Source organism: Pseudopodoces humilis, chromosome 1, assembly GCF_049639895.1.
Source record: "Pseudopodoces humilis isolate 2021_Gansu_Grassland_sample_001 chromosome 1, ASM4963989v1, whole genome shotgun sequence".
NCBI lineage: Eukaryota > Metazoa > Chordata > Aves > Passeriformes > Paridae > Pseudopodoces > Pseudopodoces humilis.
The window spans coordinates 60870657-60882748 of NC_142200.1; the positions used below are offsets into that span (position 1 = coordinate 60870657).

At 35.2% G+C, this 12092-nt stretch overlaps 1 protein-coding gene across 1 annotated transcript in view; it reads left to right on the forward strand.

Annotated features, from left to right (window-relative positions):
- ELP2 (elongator acetyltransferase complex subunit 2) overlaps positions 1 to 12092 on the forward strand; it is a 35688-nt gene that overhangs the window by 5807 nt on the left and 17789 nt on the right. The window contains exons 6-10 of the mRNA XM_014253462.2: positions 2617 to 2681; positions 7669 to 7735; positions 8574 to 8708; positions 9606 to 9701; positions 11414 to 11514. Coding sequence (XP_014108937.2) covers positions 2617 to 2681; positions 7669 to 7735; positions 8574 to 8708; positions 9606 to 9701; positions 11414 to 11514 — 464 coding nt within the window. The remainder of the gene's footprint in view (positions 1 to 2616; positions 2682 to 7668; positions 7736 to 8573; positions 8709 to 9605; positions 9702 to 11413; positions 11515 to 12092) is intronic.

Genomic DNA, 12092 nt, shown 5'->3' on the forward strand with positions numbered 1-12092 from the left:
AGGAAGAAAAATCTAAGAAATCCCCCAAATAGGTTTTCATTTGACTGACTCCAGACCTGTGTGCCACAGTTTTTGTTTTCTATGAAATCTGCTTAAGCTGATTCTTGTATCTAAAGATTTTCTCTGAACTCCTTTTAGTAAAACACAGACTGATATAATGTCTTCAAAATGGCACTCAGATGGTGTTGTTTAGTTGAACTCTTGAGATGGAAAGCTTTAAAACAGGGTAACAGTGCTGTAAATGAAAGGGATAGGATGATGCTGTTAGTTCTACCTACTCCTTGTGGTGCTGCTGCATGTATTTGTTTTTGTTGTTTGAATTGAGGTGAATTGAGGGGCAAGATTCAGATAAAATCTGAAGCCCTGCATTGAAAACCATAGTTTCTGAAGCAGTGTTTGTCACCTGTTCAGTCTTAAATGTGAAAAAATTGAGATGCTGAACTACTTTAACCTGCCTGCCTAGTATGGTTTTTGTAGATTTCTATTAACAGAAATGTTAGATGTTGTAGGCTGCCACAGACACATTCTTTTTGTGCAAATAGGCAGAAGCTATTTTTAGTAAAGCAGATGTATCCTTAAGCTAGATTCATGTGTTGAATTAAGTTTGTGTTTAAGTATCATTAGAGGCTTTCACCAGGATGGAGACCTGCCAGGCTCCCAACTGAAAAAGTGCTTTCTTTTTTAATTTAAGAAAAAATTTAAGAAAAAATTTTCTTACTGTATACGGAATTTTCAGCTCTGTGCTGCATGCGTTCCATCACTGATGTGTTGTTTTGATTATATGCCTACAAGCATACTTTATTCTTTGGCTTTGATAATTCTGGGAACTATGAAAGCTCTATCAAGATGCATTGTCCCATTTGGAAATGCCAGTGTCAGTTTTCAGAGAATGTCTGATATCAAAAGCAGCATCTGCATCGTGAAAGAACATTTACACCTCTCTCTCCTTTCCTGTAAATACACTAACAAGTGCTTATTGAGATGAAAAGGTAAAAGGTTTGAGGGTAAATTAAAATCATTACTGCAAGTGTGAATATTCTTTAGTAGTGAAGTGTGTTGTCTATAACATTCACATTGCAAAACAATAGGTTATACCTTCATTTATGATACTATACAGGTAAGAAATTCTCAGTGTAACACTCTACTAGTGCATCTGTTCAATGTTGAAATCATGTTGTATATAAGAGAAGTAACCTTACCTTCTGAAAACACCATAAATTAAAATTCTGGTATTAGTTCCTAAAATTAAATGTTTCTTTTAATGGTGGAATAGCAAGGATTTTGTTTTCCAGAGTTCCCAAAACCAGTGTTGCTTAAAGTTACACTGAGAGTGGGACAGTCCTTTATTATGAACTCTTCTCATCCCGGTTCAGATTAGTTATCTAAAGCAGTACAGTGCTCATAAACTGAAAAATAGTTCTTTATTTTTCTTGAGAACTGAAATTATTTTCATTTTGCTTAATTTCAATTTGCACAAAAAATTTCATTTTGTATGGAATTAAAATTTCTAGACATTTGCTTTTTTTGTTCCAATTTCAATACGAATTACCTCTGCTGCTAAAATTGCCAATAAACAATTTAGATTTTGAACCATAAATGTATAGAAATATTTCCTGTAAAATCTGTAAAGGGCCTTTTAAATAAAGCATAGTCAGTGTTTTCTCCCTAAACCTGATACAGTAGTCCATATAGCTGAGGAGTATGTTAATTCTGAAATCTAAATAAAGTAGCTTAAAATATATTATTAAAAATACCACTGCTGAACATTTGTCAGAAACATTAATCTCAAATGGCAATTTGGAATTTTAATAATCTTCAGGGAAAAATGATCTATGATAAATTTAGGAGTTGCTCAGAAATCTTTATGAAGGCTAAAATTTTCAGCTGCAGAGAAATTCAAAGAAGCTTTTCTCTTGAGAACAATCTGCATTTCTTAAGTAAGGAACTAAACACAGAATTACTTTTCTGAAAATCATAAACTACATTTCCTCAAGCATTTACAGTAGCCTCTAATTTCACCAAGAAAAGAAATTTGAGGCTTGCAAGTTAGCCAGTGGAAGTCAACTACTACTCAAGACTTGAGTAGTCTTGAGTGAAAAATGTTTCATATTCTTGGGTACAGATTGTAATCTGTCTTCCATTTTTTGTCTTTTTATTTGCTGTATAATAATTATGCCAACTCCATCTAAACCTGTCTTAATTGATTTAGGACCTTGAATTGCCTTAGTTCTGAGTAATTTGGTTTTGTTCCTTCCTTCTTCTCTATATTTTCTTTATCTCCTGCCTGTTGATATCAATAAAATATAGTTAATTGAAAACTCTAATACTTGAACTTCCTACAGATACATGAGCTTGAGGCAAACTACTCCTTTTAGCATCTTAAATATTTATAGATATTATTTGCATGTAAAAATAACTTTTGAGTTCTGTGTTCTTAAGATACTAATTTATTAGACAGCTAATGTAGAAAGCATTGAAAAAGTGTTATCACCTTGCCTGTCTGTTAGTATTGTAATATTTTGACATATTTCTACATTGATTTTACATTATTTTTATTTTTTCGTATCCTAGAATATTAGATCTTATAAAAAATGAAGATCTTCTTTTCCTTTCTAGTACCAATACTGGCTTGTGGTGGTGATGACTGCAAAATAAGTTTGTTTATACAGCAGAATGATCAGGTAATTACAATTTTTGTCTCTTGCTCAGAGCATTACTGAGTTCTTCTGCTTCTTTTCAAATGCGCTGTTGATTTTTTTCAAGTTCTTTAATAAGTCCTTTCTAGTCCTCTACATAGCCATTGCATACAACAACCTTTTTTTCAAATAGTTCATCCGTTTTTCTAGGTAATGATGAAATGTACATACAGAATATTGAAGTTGAATTCAGTGCATGAAAGTGTTAGTTTTTCTTGATTGTTTTTCCCCTGTGTGAAGATAGCCTGTTTCTATTCCTACTGATACAAAGTAGCTGCAACTGTCTTTCTATATGAAGTGTCCAGGAATTGAGATGTTCATATGGAAATGATGTTACTTTCTTTATAAAAATTCTTATAATAAAAACTGCTATGACCTCTATCTGAGGAATTTTGTTTATTGCTAAGTATGCCCTTTATGCCTGACTGCTTTTGAACATCAAAAAAAAGTATTTTTAGGAGTATCTGATCTCATAAAAGCGCACATTTTTCATGTGTTACTTGGAAGCTGGCAATTTTTAGTTTTTCATACAGATAAATATTGCTTTTCAGCAGTAGAAAAACATTATGTCCTCTCTTGCATCTGTTCAGAAGTTTTGTTAGACTCTAAAGCATGTGTTGAATGACTGTTTTCCAAAACAGAACTCAGTATAATTTATTTTTTCTCTTACTCCCTTAAAAAAAGGTCTTCAAACCAAAATGCTCTTCCACTGCACCAGTGAAGCTACCATTTAGAACCCCTCTTTGAAAATGGCACATTTAGAACCACTTAGTCTGTTGCATTTGCTCAGACACACTCCCTTTAGGGATTAAAGAATAGATAATACTTTTTTTTTTTTTTTTTGAGAGAGATAAAAGCTCTAGATAATTTTGCCAGTTTGTGCTGCCATGTAGAGTAATAAGATTTTTTTGGTTCCTGTTGATGTCAGTAGAATAAGTATTTCATCTCTTTCTTCTGTGTTTCATTTGTAACAGGGTATTCTAATGAAACTTAAGGGGCTCTGAGGGAGGATGAGGCATCTTTACCTAGCTAATTCAGGCTACTTTTTGGTAAACTCATTAATTTTAAAGTCAAAATGTATTTATTCATTAAAGACTGGTTTTTAAAACTGAGTGGGCATACTTTACGTCTTTTGAGACTCGCTACCCACAGATCTCTTACTGTGTTAAATAGTAGGGAGAAAATTAACTCTTTGCTTTTGTGACTTGTTGGAAGAGGGTATCTATTTATAAAAGTATCCAGGGAAAAATCTTTCAGAAACCATAATAATGTCTTCCTGCTTTAGATATAACATCTACAGATGTGGCCTGTGGAGGGCAAGTAAGTAAACCAGCAGATTAAATTAGATTTTTAAACCAAAACATTTCTATTTGAGCTGTGTTTTTCTGAGAAGGTGGTGCACTGTGTGTTTTGGATTCCACTCAAATACATTGGCATAGTTGAGAAGTGGAATAGGGGGATGAATCAGATAATTCAGGCACTTTCTAATCTGTAGATATTAATAGCTGCATAGAGGAGAGATACCACATTGAGTGTCTGCTGGAGGAAAAATGAGAAGACTTGGACCACTATTGCCAAATTTACCAAACTGCTACTAGCCTGTTCCTGAAAGAGATGTACCCAAAGTGTGGGCAGGGTTAGTTGTGCAGAGTGTGCTGGGCATGTCCACAGCTTCACTAGTTGTGCTGCCTACAGAACAGCTTTATTCTTTGCTTAAAAGGAAAGAGACCACATTGCTGCTAAGCAGCAATATTCAGAGGTTAGGTAAGAGGCATGGGAAAGCCTGTGAAGTAGAGTCAGACCAGGAGGTTTTGTTAGATTTAACTGTTGGTACTGTAACTTCTTTTGTATCCGGTGAGGACCAAGTGGAAACTGAAACAGAAGAAATATGAGACTATAAAAACAGTATCTGTAAAAAAGAGAAGAATGACAGCTCAAACAACTGGTGTATATATATAACCTATACAAAAATGGAAACTTTGACCAAATCACTTAACAATAATGAACATGTGCACCTGCACAAACCTTTATATTGATTCAATTTTAGAACTGAATACATCTGAAGAAACAGAATATAGGATGCCAGGAGACATAAACTTCAAAGAAAAGGGCAAAAACAATACTAAAAATCCTACTCCTTGCTCAGTTTCAGTTAACAGTTTTTATTTTTATGGGAAACAATTTCTTGAAAACTTTGACTGAATCATAGAATCTTAGAATATCTCAAGTTTGAGGAGACCCATAAGGATTGCTGGGTTCAACTCCTTGCTCTTCACAGACCCCCTCAAACTAAATCATATGACTAAGAATGTTGTGTTCCTCATGCTTTGTGGCATCATCCTTCTGTATATGGTAATCACCCTTGTGTTCACCTCTGTTTTCCAGCCACTGTACTGACACTGCTCAGATGGGTGCAGAGTGGAGGATGACATAGGGATGGGAAAGACAACAGCATGAGTTTTTCGTTTAAGGGACTGGATGCATTTACAGAGGTTTGGGGGTATCTCTCCTCACCAATGAGGCCTCATTCACCATCTGGTACTGGTATTACTGCTGTGAGTGAATATGAGGTAATTAAATTCAGCAGCCTCCACCTTAAATCATGTGAATAGTTCAATGGGACTATTCAATGTAAGCATATAAAAATAAAAAATAGTACAGACTTCTAGCTGACTGGTTAAGCATGCTTGTTCTGCAGCAAAAAAGAATGGCATGCTTGACTTAAAGCTAAGTAGTACCTAAAAACCTGTTTGGGAAATGACTTAGAAATCTGGGCTAGTATTAATAAACTCAAAGTAATTAGTTTTACTCTTTTAAAGGAAAACAAATGGCTGCTTTTCTTAATAGATCTCTTTGATGTAAGATGAGGAATGCAATTAAAAAAAATCCCTACACTGCAACACCTTGAAAAGGGAAAAAGATTAGGTATGTGTTTAGATTAATATTAGGTCAAGTTTCAGGAGATACACACGCTGTTTAGTGTAAAAGGAACCAATAAAGAGAAGGATGGTAGCAGCAGTTCAGCCTGAACCAGTCTTTCAGTTAGAAATAAACTTGCCAACTAATCTTGATGACTATAAAATACAGAGCATTTTTTCAAAGATCATATAAATTAATAAATAAATGTGTTTAATCTGTTATCTGAAATTGCTAAACATTTTTTTTATGTATTGCCAGAAGCATGTCATCTTCAGAAAAATCTTCAGGTTGCTGTTTCATCTCACTTTCTGGACTGTTCCTTCCTGCCTTTACACATAACCTGTTGGGTGTTTAACATAAACATCTGTCTGGAGTGCCCCACCTGGAAGTGATGGTGGTTGCAGAAATGACCAGCCAAATGAGGCTTAGGTGGCTGTGAGAACACATTCTTAAGACCTGAACTTTCTGATTTGGAAGTACCTGATCAGCTTGGTCTGATCATGTATCCTGTTCTGGTCATGTATCTCATCTACAGATGGTTCTGCAATTTTAGGGATGGTTTACAAGGACATGTAGTTACAGAAGGGGAAACAGCTTCAAACTGAAACAGGATAGTTTTATAGTAGATATTAGGAAGAAATTCTTTATTGTTAGCATGATGAGGCACTGGAACAAGTTGCCCAGAGAAGCTGTGGATGCCCCATCCCTAGAATGGCTTGAGGCCAGTTTGGATGGGGCTTTGAGCAGTCTGGTCTAGTGGAAATAGTCTGGTCTCTCTAGCTTATGGCTGGAGAGGGTGGATCTAGATGATCTTTATTGTCCTTTCCAAACTAAACCATTTTATGATTGTGACTGCAGATGTGTGATGAGGAGAGGCAGAGTAATATTTTTTGATGGGAAGGTTGTTTTGGAGAATATCAGAAATGTTGGATCAAAGAGAGAGGTACCAATTCCTGAGTATGGAGTTTTCATATACATACAAATTTTTCCTTTATTTTTTTTCCCTGTCATGCATTGGAAGAGAGACCTCAGTTGCAGACTTGTGCTGGTAGCAGTGGCTGTCATTTAGTCGTAGCTCTAAGTAGGCCTAGGTAAGGGATTTAGTAGAATATAATGCCAGAAATAATGTGATGAGTTATTCATACTAAATTACACTAGTGTTTTAACTGTAGCAGTTACTTCATGCATTAAAATTCAACTTGGAATAAAAAAATGTCATGGAAGTAGGGCTGTTTCTGGGCAAAGAAAAGCAGAAATGGGTTAAATTTTAAGTAAGGAGTAAATAGTTGTACTTGAATCACAATAAACTGGAAATATTACATATATTATAAATGAAAATTAATTAATAGTAAAAGTTCTTAAAAGGGAGTCCATGCTGTGTTCTCATTCAGGTGTTCCTGATCCTGTGTTCCCGCAGAGTTTTCCATCAGCAGTTCTTGATGTGTAGCTTTCTTAGAAATTTTGTCAATAAACTTAAGAAACATAGAGAATATTTCCAGTACCATAACTGATTCTTATTAATCATATTCTATTACATAGAATTACATTCTATTACATATTACAAATTTATTCTTGAAATAATTTCAAAGCATTTGCTCTTCTTTTTATAATTGATTTTACCTGTATTCATTTTCTTCATCCTCTGCAGTTGCATCCACTTCACACAAATACGAGAAATTACTTGTCAGGTCAAATTTGCATTGTTACTCTTTGTGTACCACAGTAAGCCTGATAAACTTTAAAAAAAATCAAATTTGTCATAGAGAGACTGTAGCCTCTTGAAGGTGTGCACCTTAAATTCACATCCTTTCCTGCTCCTATGTAGGAAGTGCCGTAATGTTACATGTGCTTATCCAATGGTGGCAAAACCAAAAATGCTCATCTTGTATCTGTGTGTAAATTACAGTCCTTAGTAGTGGCTTATTTTTTTTCCCTGTTTCAAATAATAGAAGCTATAAATATAAAAGACTTGGAAAAAAACCAAAAAACTTATTGCTGGTATGTGCATGGTAATTAGGTGGTTTTCTCTGATATAACAGGAGTTTTTATTCAGTTTCAGAAAACGTTAATACTCTCTGGCCATGAAGATTGGATAAGAGGCGTTGAGTGGGCAGTCTGTGGTCAGTATGAAAGACTAATGAGGTGGAATAGTGGTTTAATGGCAGTACTAGTGTTTTACCCCTCCAAAATATGACTTTGATGCACTGTAGCACCTGAGCTTTTCGGTTGTGATGTTTGTTTTTCTTAGATGGTGGTAGTTAATATTAAAAATCAAGATAAAACTTTATATAATTTTAAAACATGTTTTTTGCTTGTTTCAAGTATGTTTACCTGGCTGGTAAATGCAAACAAATTGGTATTTTAGCAACTCGTCATTTTCAATAGACAAATGTCTTTATCTGAGTGAAGAAGAGTTGGCTTTTTCAAAGTGTGGAAAGTAGGGGGAAATATTATGTTTATCTTTTCCTGCTTCCCCCCCTCCCCCCTTTTTTTTTTTTAATCGGGAAATTAAGAGGAGAATCTTTTCAGACATCGACTAATCAAATAGTTATTGCAGTGGCACACACAAAAAAAATTAAATTGGAGGATGATACAAACATGGAGAAAGAAAAGGATGAAAGGAGATTTTGACAAGTATTGAGACTGATAGAATTCCAAAAGCAAAGGCCATAAATAGTAGGGAAGTATAACATACACAGTGCTTACCATATCTTCCGCATCTTACAAGCAGGAACATGTTTATAGTGCATTATAAAATAATAGAGAATTTGAGTGGCAAATTTAATTGATCTTGAAATAAAACAGTGGATTTTTTTTATGATACTGTGTACAGTAGGAAAAATTGGGATAATGCTGTTAGGTGCGTGTATAGAAAGATGGTAGGTTAATCATGGCAGTGGTTGCAATGAAAATGTAATTCTATTTTTTTTTATTTTTTCTTTTTCTGCTAACAAAAAGGTGAAGACCTTTTCTTAGCAAGCTGTGCTCAGGACTGTTTGATAAGAATTTGGAAAGTATGTACAAAACTAAAGAAACCTTCAGAAGCTGAAGATGATTCCATAAAATTGAAAGAGAATGTTTTTACTGTTAAAGGTAGGTAACAGCAGTAAAATTCTCTGGCACAACTTTTCATGTGTGTATTTTTTCATGGTTCCAGGGAGGCTGACAAGGTGGTTACCACCTAGATTGATTTGTTTTGTGTTGACTGCACTATTTTTAGCTGTTAAAATAGCAGAATTACTGTTTTAAAGCCAAAAGTTAATGATGTATTACAAGAAATGATAAAGCAGTGAGGGAGCTTAATACCAACATGAGCTGTCATGCATATTCCAAATGCAATGTGTAGGACACTTATTTGTCTGTGGGAGAGAAGCTGTTGTGTAGTTCTCCAGTTTAATAGCTTACCTTTAATTTTCTTTCTAGCTCAATGAATTAAGAGGTGCTGTTAGAAACATAATGGAAAGAACAGATGAGTATGTGCAGGCTTACTTTATGGTCATTTAACAAGCTGTTTAAGCACGGTAACATCAGATTCTTGCATTGCTGACATTGTAGGATAAATTGTTCAGCAACCTAGTTAATATATTGAAGTGTATATGATACTATGTGTAAAAAGTGCTCATGATACCTCCTGCAAATCCTGATTCATTGTTTGAAGTATCTTAATGCTTGTGTTTTCAGTCATTTGGAGACACAAATATACGTAAGAATATGCATAGTGCCAGTTTAGAGCACTTATTTCAACGTTGCTTGAGAGTTCTCTAGGGATTGTGAGAGACCCCTCTGAGGCAATACACTGACCTGTGATCATCAATCTAGTACTCAGGGCTTGTGCCAAAGTAGAGTTTCAAGGAGCTGTTCAGTGTCGGGAAGCTTTTGAGATATCGGTAAATGTTGAAAGCAGTTGTTTATTTTTACTAAAGATATCAGAAATTACCTGGTCTTTCTTGGCTTTTAGAAAGAAATATGTTTTTCTCTGGTTTGTGGTAGATGGTGACACGTCATATGCAGTTTCTTTGGAGTCTGTGTTGGCTGGTCATGAAAACTGGGTGTATGCAGTTCACTGGCAACCTTCATTTTCCAAAGGTAAGAAGATATCAAACACATCAGCAATGTTAAGTGTCCTATACATAGGGTACAGTCACGTGTCTCTGTATTATGTTTGCATGTTTGCTGGTTCCTGTAGACAATGACAGTCTTTAAATTCTGCAAGTAATGTTTTATGAGTAAACAGATGTTGCCTTGTACTCATGTTTTCTTTAAGGAATGAAAATAAAAAACAGAGCTGTAAAGATTTTATTGCAATTGATGTGTTGGTTATGGTGTACAAATTAATGTAATTAACCAGTATGAATTAATAGCGCTAATAGGTTACCTTGATACATGCATTTGAAATATCTGTTCTTCAGAAGGTAAGCATTACCTCAAGAGCTCTCGTTTCTTTTTAGTGGTGTCGATTCCTGCAGTGTCAGTTTTCTCCAGCGTGTAACTTTAAGGCATTAGTGCAGACTCCCATTGAAGCAGTGTTATTTATAGTTTAGTTTTGCATTTTGCTCTAGTATTAATCTTTCTTTAGAAATCCTTAAATTCTGACAGACTTGTTTGCAGTATTGATTTACTGTTATGTGTCTACTTGGCATATAAGGCAAGGAGATTCTTGATTTGACATTGCACAATCAGAACACCCTTGAATATTTGTACTGGCAAAGATGTCTTTTTTTTCTAATGCATTTTAGAGTTACTGATGGCAGGTGACTTCAACAGTACAAAGGACAGCTTAGCTGGTGTATGTACAACACTTGAATAGCAGAATGCCATTAGAATGTCAAAATACATAGTGAAAGACACAGGACTTGCTTTAAAAATATTGGTTTAGTTATCTGGTCTTTAAACCTTTCTCTTTTTTTCTAAATTAGACATCAGTAAAAGATTTAGCCTTTTAGAAAAAGTTTTAGGAACAATGTAGGCTTGTCAGCCTTTCATGGCAATCTGAAAACTGTCCTGTTAGACCATGAAGTTTTCCAGGTGCTTCTACATACATGAGGCTGCTTGTGTTCTGTGGCCTGCCCAATGCTGGGATCCCCAAAATAGATTTCACTAGAGGCAAACTGATCTGAGAGACATATTCTCAGTGCAGAAGGTCGGGTGGGAAATCTGTTGCAAACATATCACCTCATGAGATGCCTGCCACTATCTCTATTAGCAAGAAAAGTTCTTCAGTGGTTTTCCTACAGGTTTCACAACTGGTGATGAACCAGTTCCCTCTTTCCCGTTCTGTGTTGGGCTCTTTTCTGGAGTGTTTCACTGCATATTTGGCAGCAGTCCTGAGTTACTGTATGTATTTCAGGGTTCTAGAGTCTGCTGAAGTCAGTAGCAAACCAAACAATTTGGGGAAAAAACTCACGCAGTGAATATTGGGTAATTATTTTAAACTGTAAATCACTCAGTAGAACATAAGGAACGGAACTGAGAACTGCTATGCATTCTCTTTGTGAAACCCTAGCTTTTCCTCCAAATTATATTTAATTCATTGTAAGTTCAGAATGAGAAAACTGTGGAATATGGTTGTTCTCATGTACATATTTTACTTTTTCTTTGGGTAATTATGGCTGAGAATACAATATCTCCTAAAGAATGCCTGGCAAAAATGTAGAGCCTGTAAATTTGGCATATAAGAACTGCATTGCATATCTCTGATGCTGAACAATTTTTTTAATGTGTTTGTATTTTAGAATTACCTAATTTCTTTAGAAAATGTGCTCCTAGGTTGTAGGGTAATAATTTTCCTTGTACTGTAGATGGCAGCATGCAACAACCAATGAGGATATTATCTGCATCAATGGACAAAACTGTGATCATCTGGGAACCTGATAAAGAATCTGGAGTCTGGCTAGAACAGGCAGGTGTCAGTCTTACTCACAATATGTAATGTATTCAAGTTATGTTTCTAGCATCATGCGTGTACTGTAGGGAACAAAAACTCTCTAAAATTCTGGCAGAGAAAGGCAAAGTGTTTTCTTGCGAAAATACTCATTCCAATGCTATGCTGTGAATAAAACTGTGTTTAAAAAAAAGGGGATACAGTATGATTTTTATTGCTTTCTTGATTTCTTATTGTTATACTGAGGAGTTTGTAGGGATGTTTGTGCTCAACTGTTATTCATAGAGTACAAGGCAGGAGCTGCATAGTAACACATGATGTGTACTCCTGGTAAGAGGAAGAAGGAACCCTCTTGAACTATTTGCAGTTCATCCTTGTGGGAATGTGACCTAAGCAGTTACTACAGAGCAGCTGACAAGCAATTCACAAGCCTGGTTTTACTCACAGTAACTTGATCATTGGCTGTGTCATTAGATTTTTCTTCCGTTTGAACTGAATACTCATGTGTCACTCATGTAGTATTCTGAATGCTGTTCTAATGTGGATCATCCTAAATAAACAAGCAGTACAACCAGATTTCTCTAGTGCTTTGATGT